We start from the raw sequence: 13,354 nt of genomic DNA, 5'->3' as shown, positions 1-13,354 counted from the left end.
GAGACATTGAACTTCAAAACCAGGTACTACTATGTTGTTTTATTTTACTCATATAGAGAAGTGGCCTCTACGTTTTAGGCCTCAACGCTCCCAAGCAACGCACAGGCCTGCAAATATAGGGTTTTATTAGTAGTTATAGAGTTAGTAAAGAACTCAGGGGCCCTTACACTATTAAACTATTTCGTTTTTTACACTAGCACGATATTTACACTTTTTAGCGCAACGACTATCATCTTTAATTCCCAGCACAGGTGCGAAGGGGCACTGCAGTGGGACCACACTGCTCACCTGTAGGTTTGTGGTTAAACAGGGCTATCAATATGTTTACAGTCAATTTAAATTATGTTTGGGGAAAATTGTTGAAAATCAGAAATACCCAACACAAAATATTGGCAGAGCAATCGATTTCTCTAGATTGTAAACAATTGGTTTAGGCATCGGTCATAAAAAATCATATTTGTCAATCCCTAGTTCAACTGTAATAAATAGTCTTGAGGAAATGTATTGTCTATTTGCCTTTCATAACCGGCTTTTATAGAGATAAATGCTTCTACAAAATTACTAAAACATAACCGAAAAACATGTACCATAAATGCAAAACCAATGAACCAGTGGTGATCCATGTTGATGCGTGTGTGCTCAGTGACTGTGCCACCTGTGCTGTTTGTTTGACAGAAGAGGACAATGAGGAGATGAAGGACATTCAACTCTCTCCCCTCTCGCTCCCCTCTCCCAGTCCACTTCAAGCCTCCGCCATGATAATGCAGTCTGAAGGCTCTCGTGGGACTCCGCTCTGAACATTGTACAAGCCGGAATTTTTTCAGAAAAGATCTGAGCCGAGCAGCCGCAGATCGATCGGGAACAATGTTTTTGGTGGACTTTTGCCAGTAGTACAACCTGCGCAATCAATTCCCTCATTTATTTTTACATATGGAAATTGTGGAGACAGGAAGTTTTTACAAAGACTGGCTATTGATTTTGGGGTTTAACCTACCTGAAAAGTCTACACCAGCGGCTTGTAACAGATTTTAATGGCGTTAACAAAAAGGAACTAGGGTATCTGTGTTTAACCTAAATACTTTTTTTTATTGATGATTTATAACAAAGGACAAAAATGATCCAGTATTGTTATTGTCCTTTAAACATGCTCTTAAAGATCTCTGCTTTAAGATCACATGTTTTTAAATTTAAAATAAAAAAATCAACTGAAAACATACATTATCTTATATCTGTGAGGCATTCCCTCATCAGGAATTGTCTTCATGTACTGGCAGCAGTGAGAATTACAATGGGGAAATAAACAAACGCAAGCTTTCCCCTGATATAAGAATATTGTGTAAATTCATTGAAGAAAAATGATCTCTACTATAAATATAATAATAACTTATTCTAGCTCAGCATTGATAGAAAAAAGGCAACAGAAAATTCCACTGGAGCTTAGTAAACACTACTACTACTACTACTACTACTACTACTACTACTACTACTACTACTACTACTACTACTACTACTACTACTACTACTACTACTACTACTACTCTACTACTACTACTACACTACTACTACTACTACTACTACTACTACTACTACTACTACTACTCTACTACTACTACTACTCTACTACTACTACTACTACTACTACTACTACTACTACTCTACTACTACTACTACTCTACTACTACTACTACTACTACTACTACTACTACTACTACTCTACTACTACTACTACTACTACTACTACTACTACTACTACGGGATAACTTACTTTGGTGATGCAGGCATTTATCAAATCGATCTCTTGTGCCCTTCTTCATTGACAAATACAGGCACTTTGAACCTGTAAAGCCCCCACTATTCTTAAGTTGAGATAATAAGCATCTGCTGTTGGCTTGTATTGGTATTCTGCCCCGGGTCTGTGTGAAAGCTCTGTAATTATGGAGCCAGCATGTATTTAGCTGGATACAGACACTGAGAACGGCTCCCTCTATCCACCAGGAGAAAGCAGACGGGGAAGAGTCAAGGCTGTGTCTTAAGTATAAAGATAGAAAGAGGAGGAAATTCCTTGACTGACCAGCCAGGGAGGGGAGCTGTGTCTAGATTGAAAGTGCAATAACTACATTTCTATACTGATATCAACAGTGGCCTGGTTTTACTATAAAAGCAGACTAGAACGTGTTGGAATGCACATGTTTATTCTCAACAATACTTTCAGTGTTGCTAAGCAGTGTGGACCAACAGGCAAAGGTAATGTTCAATGCAAGTAAATAGAGAATTATTGATTTTCAAACGCACCAAAGTGGGTCGCCGTCGCTCTAATTAAAGGGCCACCCACAATAAATTTGTTTAGATAAGCTTTAATAGCAAGAGCAAATGTTGCAAAAATGTAACAAACAACGGTGATGATGACGAACTGTTTTGGATAGTGACACGTACACAAGTCTCCTTTGTTAACTGAGTTTACTGAACCACAGGTGTAGATGTATTACTATGGCATATGCAATGGTAGAGTCTTTTTCTTTATCAATGTATACAGACTTTTAAAAACAAGTAAACCAAATGTAAAAATGATGCTATACGTAGTTACAGTTCATTAAAACGTAGCTACAATTAAAACACAATACAGGTGGCAATTATTTAAGTAATATGAATCATGGGATTATAACTAATAGAGCAGTGAGTCATAAATTGCAGATTAAGACCTAAAGTAGGAAGAAGTAAGAAGTAGGCTTATTCCCCATGATCTGGAGTCAAGTCAACATGTTTTATTAAAAATGTAGCTCTCCCCTTTAGTACTCGCTTCATGCCAAAGCATAGTCATTGGCAGATACATCCGCACGCAATCACTTTACAGCAAGCACAAGCGGAGTGACCTTGGGTCTACTGGAATTTAAGGAGTGAACTGAGCCAAAATGCAGAACGATCCACATGTTGAAAGAAAAAAAAAGATCCCGTCTTAGTGTCCAAAAACACAAAGCAATATCGCTTTGGGTCTATTAACTACACCTTTCAGTTAATCTGCATCACAGTCATTGCTTGTTATGTTCTCCCGGAATGCAATGAAGCAAGAATTGTGATATGGTATTTCATTATTTCATGATCAGATGGAGTGAACTGCTCACTTCTCTAACCTGATACTTAACGGTCGAGTTGTCGTAGAACGCATGACAAATCACCTGAAACATCTGGGAACTGCATTATTGCACACATTCTTAGTTGTCTTACCTAGCACATTAAAAAACACTGATATTTTTTTATAGATAACTAAATTGGGCCACGCTTTACTCGGGCTGGGAATCACAGGGTCCTCACGATTCGATGTGATACACCATACACGGCTCGCGATGCGATATTGCGATTTTGCGATACATGCGATAATCGATATTCTGCTCATGATATTCTACAATATATATATATATATATATATATATATATATATATATACCTAATACATTTACAGCGGTACATATACCCAATACATTTTAACAAAAGTTTTCTTTGTTAAACCACGACCAGCAAAACACTAATTTTAGTCATCAAAACAGTCAAAATGTCAATTGTTTTGCGTAAACAAGTTTTCTTTCTTTAAACAAGCAACAAAATTGTAGTGCGGTCACAAAATAATTCAGGAGATTTAACCAAAAATTATTCATGGCGATATATCGATCCAGCAGCCCACAATATCGATACTGTATCACAATATATCAATATTTCGGCACACCCCTACTTCATACTATGGGGTAGATTGACAAGAGCAACTAAATTTTTTCATAAGAAAAAAATATTATAATTTTTTGCTTTTTTCTAAAATCACCTCATTACTTTATATTGTAAATGCAATATATTTAGTTACACAGTACCCTTTTTGCCCATTGTTAGTACTTTCATGTACATTATCCCTAATGCAGCGTCAGAGCAATATCTAAAATAGCTTTCTAAACTGCATAAACGTCATATTTCATTGCGCTTGAAAACCTGCAGACCCAGATGGAAATTGCATCATGATGTCCACATATTTGCGCTCCTTTTACCAACAGTGTATTTTACTACTGCAGAGTAAAATACTTCAAGAGTAAATCTTGAAGACAAGTTGATATCAATAACTACATAATAATAAGCAATGTGATAATCCGTCCTATAAACTTCTTTGCCATAATACATTACCACAAATTAAGAAGTTGAAGTTTTGCTCTTGCCGGACTTTACCACAGCAGCTGTATGGCATGTCCAGTGTAGGTGTGATTTTGACCTGTGTGGCTCTCTGGCCTTCACTCACCCACACTCGTGATCTTTTGGGTGACCAGGTCTTTTAGGAGAGCATCAATGACGGGATTGTGTCTGGAGTACAGCTCATATCTATTAATCCCAATATGGAAACGCAGCCAGTTGGGATAAGTGTCGGCCGTGAGCTCTCCGGTCGGACTAAACTCATTCACGCCATCTTCCCGGTTCCTGTGAGAAGAAGAGAATAAATCAGAAGAGAGACAGACTTAGAGCATTAATTTATTTATGTAATGGCGGGCAGGTGTTGGGCAACAGCTTGATAAATTGATGTGATTGCAGGGAGATAAACTACAGGCTGCGCTGCTGAGACAAATTAAAGATGAGGCATGCATATGTAAGAAGAGATTATTTTAGTTTTGGGCAATTGTTCGTGATTATCTTTGCATACGCTGCTGTGGGATATTATGTATATTTAACTGATGAACCTAATCTTGTGTTTCAACAATGGTCAGATTAAAAGATGCTTAAAGTAAAGGGTACACAAGTGAGTCCATTTATCATACAGTAATTATTATTTTCTTTTCTTTTTAACAGTATTCAGTTGGTGAGATAAACCCAAAGAAGTTAATAACATACAGTAATAACTATAGCCCCAATGAGAGACCAATAAACAGTAATATAATAGTATTTGGTTACCATTCTGTGTCGTCCACCACTTTGGGGTCAAACTTGATGTCCGTGTTGACGTTAAACAGCGTGTCCTCGTCCGTGAGCGTCGGCAGGGCTCTGTTGTATAACGGGTGGTCAAACAGGGCAGACAACCTTGACCCTTCGGGCGGCGGGATCTTGGGGACAGCCGCGTCCGGGATGAGGAGGCGCTTCCTGTCCGCTCCGTTCAGCTCCATCCTCCGGAGGGACAGCTTCTTGTCCCCCGCGCCCGGAATCCTCTCCAGCGAGTGCGAGGACACGTTGGAGTTGGGCTCGTTGCTGAAGTCCTGGAGGATCCGCAGGGTGTGCTTGTTAGGCCAGTTCTGCTTGGGCCAGTTTGGAGGGTCCTCGTTCGGCGAGTGCGAGCACGAGCAGCCGCTGTTGCCGCTGCGCTCCAGCTTGGGCAGCAGGTCGATCATGATGTGCATGCAGCAGGCGACCAGGAACACCATCAGAATGAGCACGCGGAACCTACGCAGCAGGATCATCTTCATGGTCTCGCGCTTGAGCAGATGCGAGAATTTGCTGCAGATGATGAGCACACAGATGAAGAGGCTGACTACATCGCTGATGATGTTGATCACACTGGACGCCAATCGGATGAAGTACACATTGAACACATAGGAGCCATCGTCGCTGGCCGTTTTGAGTAAAAGGTTTCACTGCCGACACTTGTTATTCTCGCGCGCGTAAAGTCCTCCGCGGTGGTCCGGGCGGAGCGGGTCGGACTGTCCACTCCACGGTCACATCTTCAGCCCAGAGCGTCTCCAGGGCGCGAGCGGCCACGGAAAGTGACCCGAGAGCGCAGCGCGCGGCCGCCGGAGACGATCAGCTATTCCGGCCGAACCAGTTTGGCACAAGTCATGCTTCTTTCAGGGGAACTCTTCCGTAAAAGTAGTCGTCTCTCAGGTAAGAGCTCGTGCTTAAGCGGGCGGCGGGAGAACGCACCTCTGTAGCGCGTGTGAGTCCGGCGGTGGGTGTGTTAAATACGAGGCTGAAGCGCAGACCAGACCAGCCTTTGCGCAGCGTCACCGCGCACACATTGGCTGAGATTGGGAGAGAGGGAGAGGAAATGCTCGTGTGTATCGCCCTGATTAGATCGTCACTGTACATCCATTCTGCCCAACTAGAGGGCGTGTTTCCTCACTCCAGACACCACAACTGTATCTCTGTTCCCAGAAATTCATCTGCACAAATGCCTCCGAAACGCCTCCTGCGAGACGGCAGTCGATCCATCGATGATACATTAGACAGGCCTATTAGAGCCCTCATCAGTCTGGGGCTCTGGTTCCATCCTGCGCCGCTGCCACTCAGCACCAATCACAGCTTCAATCACCTTTAAAGGCTGCATGAAACCCACACCACTGTCCTTTGTGCTCCCACAGCAAACTTAATGCACTCTGCTTCAAAACTACATGACAACTGGTTGATATAAGGTCATATTACTCATGCAAGTTTGTCAAATACAATATGCGATCACCCCAAACCTTCTTATCTTATAGAGACATTATAACAAATTAAATTGAGTAACACACCTCACACAACAAGCATGTAATTGGGTTATAAATTTAAAAAAAAATCTTATGGCATATTCTGAAATATTAAGAACTACTGGGATTTCCCAAATGTGTCACTCACACCACAGCATCTTGTCAGATCCTGCACAAACAATGCTCTCAGTCTTCCTTGTAACATTGTTCTTTGTGACTAAGATAGACAGAACACTATTGTAGGATTTTTCCTTTGAATCCCAACCTAATGAATGGTGTATAGGAAGGATCGGTGACTACTGACATTCAGAGCACCTTAAACACACACTAATCACACACACACAAAAAGGGAAGGGAGGGGTGGGGTGTTCCATGGGATGTCTCGGGACGGTGTTGGGTGTCAGTGATAGTGTGAGCGTTATGGACAAAGTGTAGCCTGTCTGGTGTTTGTGGGTAGTTCAGGCGCTGACCTGAAGTAGCCCGGGGTGAAACAAGCGCAGATGAATGTGTATTGATGTGCACAAGACATGGATCACAGCCGGCGATGGGTCAGTGCCTGCTCACAACACCTGCCTGTGCAGCTTTAACCGTGGCCTGCCCGGACTCATCGACATCAGAGGACACAGCTGGAAGAATGGGGATTTAGGACAGTAACATATTGTACAAGAGAGAGCAGGGTTCAGGGTAAAATAGGTACTTTTGTTTTGAGAGTTCACCCAGGCATTGGGAAATATAAAAGGAAAAAACAACCATATTTCTAAATTAAATCTAATTTATTCTGTTTTACTGGGGGTTTAATTGATGAAAAGGACAGATTATAGTATTTTGTTCTTACTGGCCATGATAAGGATCCTTCATTTTCATTTCTTTATTCATGATAGCTATTTCTCCTGCTGGTTGGCTGCATTTCTGTAATTTCTCCCCTTGGGGATGAAACGCAATTCTTATTCTAAAACTGTCATCTCATTTTAATGATTAACATTAGTTTTTTTCAGACTAAGCATTATATTAAAGGTACACTCTGTATCTATTTTGGTGGCGGTCCATGCTCGTCGTTCTGGGGATGTTGTGCTTTGCCTGGAATGTTCCATAGTTTGGCATTAAACATATCTATCTTAATTACTGGTGTTTTTATTGCTAAAATAAAAAAAAAAATTAAAATAAAACATGAATTCTTATTGTGAGAAGGTTTGCCTCGCCACAGATCTGTCCTTTTACTTAGCCTGGTGGTGTCACCTTCTTGTCTCCATGGAGATGAATGAATCAAATGAACTATGAATTCTTAAACCCCACATGCATAAACTACATTTGAACTTAACACAGATATTTTATGTTTCATTTCATGTTTGATCCAATGACACTATACCAGGGCTTTTAACTGACTTGAATGATATGTCATGGCTCTTCTTTCATTCATTTTCCCTAATAAAAACACCACGACACCTCCCTTTACCCATTTTTATTTACCACATGGCCAAAGCGTCAACACAATTTCCATCTCTTACTTTATATGCTGTCAAACTACATTACTCATTCTGACCCACTAATAGGAGCAGACCGTTACATGATGACAACTTGCAAGTGCACTAAATTAGTATTCTCTCTCTCTATTATGAGCCAGAAAAGATTAATCATGACAACGCACAAAAAACACACCCGAGTGGCTCAAACTCAGGAATGTCCCGTGTCAGATATCAACCTTTGTCTCCGCTCTCCCAGCTTCTGACCAATCGCTCAAAACGTGACAATTGAGAAACACTATCCAACGCCAATATCCTACAGTATGTGACAAGAGTATTAAACACGGACAACCTTGCGCGGAGACGATGGGGAGGGGACAGGGGGAGGGCATCCTAACAGATAGCTGACTACAGCACTGGTCGTAAATACTCAAGATTTATGTCCTCGGCTCCTCACTGTGTCGCCGTGTGAGATAGTACACGGGATAGGAGATAGTACAATCCGTGTAACTATCTGCTCTATCGCGGCGCAGGCTGAGCAGAGCAAAGTCTGGCCCGGGCAGAGACGAGGTGATCCAAGTTCAAATTAGAAAGCCATTTTAGCTCAGATTTCAAAGTGATTTAAAGAGATCAGACAATCATCTTTAGAGTTAAGCCGAGCAACAGCAAGTGGAAATCACAATATTGATAATCATGTGGAATCCAACTTCTTCTGAAAATTGTTTATAGGGTTTAAAGTGCATTTGACCTCTAGATTCTCAAGTATTACTTAGTTTAATGACTTAGTGCCTGTGTTAAATATCAATCATAGTGGTTGTTTGTGAAGATAAATTGAAAAATACAAGTTGTAAATCAGAGGACGTGGTGCTAGGTTATAAAATAAAAAAAAAACGTTTGTCATCAATAAGCGACATTCTATGGAAAAAGGCGACAATTGGGTGGAAGTGTTTCAACTGTTTGCTAGAGTATTTATTTAAAGTACTTGGACAAACTGTGGACAAAATGTTCTCTGTCATATTCAGAGAAATACGGTAATGGTTGAAAACACAAAATCATTACACTTTAGAGCCAAAGTCTAGACTAGTTAGCATTTTTGGTGTGCCCACTACTGGTAAACACATTAGACAAAGTGAATGGGCGGGTCTCTTTTATTTAAAAAAAACATAACAATTGGAAAATGATTGTTGGCTTAATGTGTAATTAGGTTTAATCATCATTTACCGCTGTAAATGATTGCTAATGTGTTATGAGCAATCCCGGTTAATTACACACAACCCAAAATGTTGAGAAACTTTTAGTAATGTCATAGTCTTAATAGTCATGTCGATGACGCATCAATCTTTTCATTATGCTGCTTAAGTGTCATTACGAGGGTCATTTCAATAACATTTTGAAAGAAGACTTGTTTGTATCACAGAATTATTACAAGAGGGTTGCATCAGAGCACAAGTTCATTTTTGACAACACAGTGACAACCTGAAGGCTTTTCCCGTCAAGAAAAGTCTGTTTTGGTAATAAATTCTCATTTGCAAAGGGGAATTAAAGGTCGAGGCATCATTAGTGCTTCTGAAATATATTTATACTTTGAAACGATGTCACGGCGTGTGGTTACAGGTTGACAAAGAGGTTTTTGCAGATAAATTGAGATAGAGACAGCGGGCTCCAAGAGGACATTTTCACTCTGTCCCTTATTTAATGAAAAAGTACAAATCACACTCACTGAATAGTAAGTGTGGCAGGACCAAGCAACAGTGGCAGTTTTTAATTCCTACATTTGGTAATTATACTTGCTGTGTAGCTATTGGAGCAGTTGTAGAAGTTAAATTGTACATATTAGTGTTTTTATAATAGTAATCAAGTTGACAAGGCAGTAATTGAAGCGGGCAAAGTAGTTTTATTTTATATTAGTATTATGATGGCAGAATAAATGATGAGTTATGAAAGTAGTAGCAGTTGTAGAGGCTGTAAATGTATTATGTATATTATATCAAAATCTAGATGGGTTACAAATAGTGCTAAAAAAAGTGAATAATTGTTATTTGGACTCCACAACATGCTATGTGCTGGAAAAAAGGATCAGACCAAGCCCTAATGACATCAAAATGACACAGGAAACATTTACATTAAAAAACTAATGTCAAAATGTCCTCAACGGCGTCAAATTAGCCTCATCTGGTTCAAATTTAGTACAAATCATATATTCACTGGTCATACTGGTCTAGATTAATTGAAAGAATAATTGATTAGCAAAATAATCATTAGTTTCTGCCTTAAATAAAAAAATAATAATGATAAATATGGCCAAAACATCATTTTTTTTACAGATTAGGTCAAGATGTAAATGTATTCACAATTTATGAACACTTTGCCATGCCATTAAAAGGCCAATTAACTGTATCTGCCTCTTTGCCTTCCTCTAATTTGAAATAATTGCATATGCCTCACTATACCTCACATCCCTTCATTCATAAATCATCTCTACACATACATATTATTCAAACAAATGAATGTGCCCGCCTGTGCCCTTACAGACAAGACTGATTTTCACTGAATCTAAATGGCTTTTACAGATCACCATGTACTCTGTTGACCTCAATAATCTTTGCATTTCTCTCTTTTATCGCTGCCATCACGAACTCCACCGCCTCTGTATTTATCCCCATGTAAATAAAGCCACGGTGAAATCGCACCCTTTCTCATTTGTTTCTTTAGATTGTTTGAAAGAATAATACGCCTTATGTTTACACAATTACCAGCGGCGTCAGGTGTCAGCACAAAGCAAAGATGACATTGCGCTTGATTGCATATTAAGAGACATGCCAGACACAAGAAATGAAAGAGTAAATATAACATATTTGAAAGCAATATTCAGTTTGGGAGGAGAGGATTCTTCAGGAGAAAAAAACGCCTGGGGGATTAAAACACATCTTGGCATCGCTAACACATCGGCGGCGCGGCTACAGTGGTGTTAGCGTTTACAAGTGTACAACATGAGCCTCTAGCCTCTAAGGTAAACATAAATGGCTATCTTAATTAAATGTGGACGTACGATACGGAGCAATAAAATGCTACTTCAAAATGCTGGATTCAATGATGTACTTAAAGGTGCAATGTGTCACTTTTCTGCATAACTGGCATTTCTGACAATTGCAGGTGTTTAAAAATACCTTGAAAAACATGCATTCTTACTGTGAGCGGGGCCGCCTCTCCGTAGATCTGACCTGCAACTTCTCCATGGAGATAGATGCGTTTAATTCCATACTGGGGAACATTCTAGACAAAGCTAGGAGACATGCAAGTGGCGAACCCTCCAAGTTATGTAAAAAAAATGCTGTAAAATGTAATTAATTTAAATGAAGTTATTAGACAGCTATAGTTTGGGATTATAACAGTATAACGGTAGCATTATTAGTTCATCTTATATTACAAGCTTGAATTTAACATTATATATACATTGTTATTAGTCTTTTACATAATGTGTAAGAGCAAGTTTCTTTGTTTATGTGTCAGTTATATAGTTAATAGTTTAATAATGTAGCCAAGGCAAGTTGCTAGTGTACAACTTCAAAGGTATTTTCCTCTATTCTCAGTTGAAACATTGTTCTGTTACAAAGAACCTGCACAATGGCCACAAACACAAGCCTCAAAACTGTTACGTGATCAAAGAATTCAAGGAGATACGGTACATATTGCAACAGTTCTTAACATGAACCTTAAACCTAAAATGAACCTTAAAATGAAGGTCATGCTGATAGAAGTGATTCAACTCTACAATGAAAAACTCCAGGTTAGAATCTTTTTTCCCTTCATCCTAGTTCAGTTGGACCCTCAGGAGCCCAGATGAATGAATGAAAGCAAAATCTTCAAGGCAGCCCGTTTTTGCTAGTCTAAAACGGAGCAAAAGCCAAACACGCGTACCAAACAGGGACTTTTAAGTGGTTATCTGGCCACCCAGGGGTCATCGCCAAAAACGCCTTAAAAGCCCTGCCACTCTCTGTTGCTATAATAAGCTGTTATTGAGGACCCTGTCTGCCCGTGTTTTGCCTTCCACGCTTACCTCTGCGCTTATTTTGAAGTCAGCACTATACTTACCCAGGTATATGTTGTTTGCGCAGCGTGGGTAGAATGAGTGGCTCTGTTTAAATGACTGTTTGGGGTCCACGCTGGGAGTTGGGCGGTACCTGGGGTCACTAGGTGCAGCAGAGGCCCAGCGATGTCCGGCTGGCTGCTGCTGCTGCTGCTGCTGCGTGCTGCTATAATTAGGCCTGAAGTTGCGGTCGGAGCTCTTGAGTAGAAGGTTTATTTTGGACTAGCCACTGTTAAAAGACCCAGGAATTTGTTTTGGTTGAGGTGAGTTCATTCTGGCCGCAGTGAAAGTGCCGCGACAACGGTAATCGCCTTCTGTAATAAAAACAAACAAGTCATTTTAGGATGATTATGCAAAACTGAAACTATTTAGAGCAACTTTGGAGATTTGATACACAAAACAAAATAGTCGCCTGGACCGACACAAGGCTTTTCCATCTAGTTTCAGGGTAAAAGCTCTTGTGATTATAAAAGTATACACACGTAAAGTCTTTTTACTGACCCCTGGTGGACAGATTGTATTACACTATTAAGCCGTGTCTTCCATTGGTACACAAACCGGTACACCCTACTACTATCTTCCACAGTAATTGTGGAGCTGTCTTACTAACAATATTCATAACATAATATCAATTAAAAAAACATTAAAATAAAACAGCTTGCAATTAAATTATACCTATAATAAGCTATGCCCTGCCATCTGGATCATTTGGATCATTTTGAATTCTGGATAAATGTCACATACAAGTATAAACAGGCAATAAATAAATTATATGGTTTTTTTTTTATGAGCATTATTATTTTTCCACAGTTAATAACTCCCACCGCCTATTCTAATCTAAAAACTAATTTTAGCAAACATCTATATTCTTTAGTAGGTCTCATTCCGAGCTTCTCTTCAACAGCTTTTTATTACAAATATTATTTTCCACACTTCGACATATTCAATCTCAAGCAAATGTATGAATTAATGACTGTGACCGCTGTACATCGGAGGCACACATTCTTATCTCATGTCATGCTCCTTTAGCAAAACAAATCTCTGTTTGTACAAGGCCAGTTTTACAGATAGAATCAGCACTTGAATATTTTCTAACATTTTTTTTGCGTAGGCTGGCTCTACAAGGCAAAACTGTGCGAGAGATACAAATAACCTTCTGATTTGGTTAAAGTCTTGCTTCGTATTTAGTTGGGTAATGCAGTGGGAGGGGAGGAATAGCAGAGCGGTAAATCTCAGTTAAACATGGGCACTAAAATAAAATAAATAGACGGATCCTGAGGCCATTAAGTCGTAATGTGGGGGAAAATGAAGAGGAATCAAAGATCTGAATCGAAGCCAACAGGATTAGGAGAATGATGTATCTATCCCATCTGTGGGCCTTATACACA

At 39.8% G+C, this 13,354-nt stretch overlaps 1 protein-coding gene across 1 annotated transcript in view; it reads right to left on the bottom strand.

Annotated features, from left to right (window-relative positions):
- fam20cb (FAM20C golgi associated secretory pathway kinase b) overlaps positions 1 to 5,604 on the bottom strand; it is a 71,997-nt gene extending 66,393 nt beyond the window's left edge. The window contains exons 1-2 of the mRNA XM_072455780.1: positions 4,918 to 5,604; positions 4,274 to 4,449 (exon numbers count right to left, since the gene is read on the bottom strand). Coding sequence (XP_072311881.1) covers positions 4,274 to 4,449; positions 4,918 to 5,423 — 682 coding nt within the window. The 5' untranslated portion in view covers positions 5,424 to 5,604. The remainder of the gene's footprint in view (positions 1 to 4,273; positions 4,450 to 4,917) is intronic.
- Positions 5,605 to 13,354: the final 7,750 nt, after the last annotated feature.

The sequence above is a fragment of the Eucyclogobius newberryi genome, unplaced genomic scaffold (assembly GCF_026437365.1).
Source record: "Eucyclogobius newberryi isolate DKJ021-1_F unplaced genomic scaffold, fEucNew1.0.hap1 SCAF_20, whole genome shotgun sequence".
Taxonomy (NCBI): domain Eukaryota; kingdom Metazoa; phylum Chordata; class Actinopteri; order Gobiiformes; family Gobiidae; genus Eucyclogobius; species Eucyclogobius newberryi.
The sequence above is the reverse complement of the archived record's forward strand: the minus strand, read 5'-3'. Positions and strand labels throughout refer to the sequence as shown.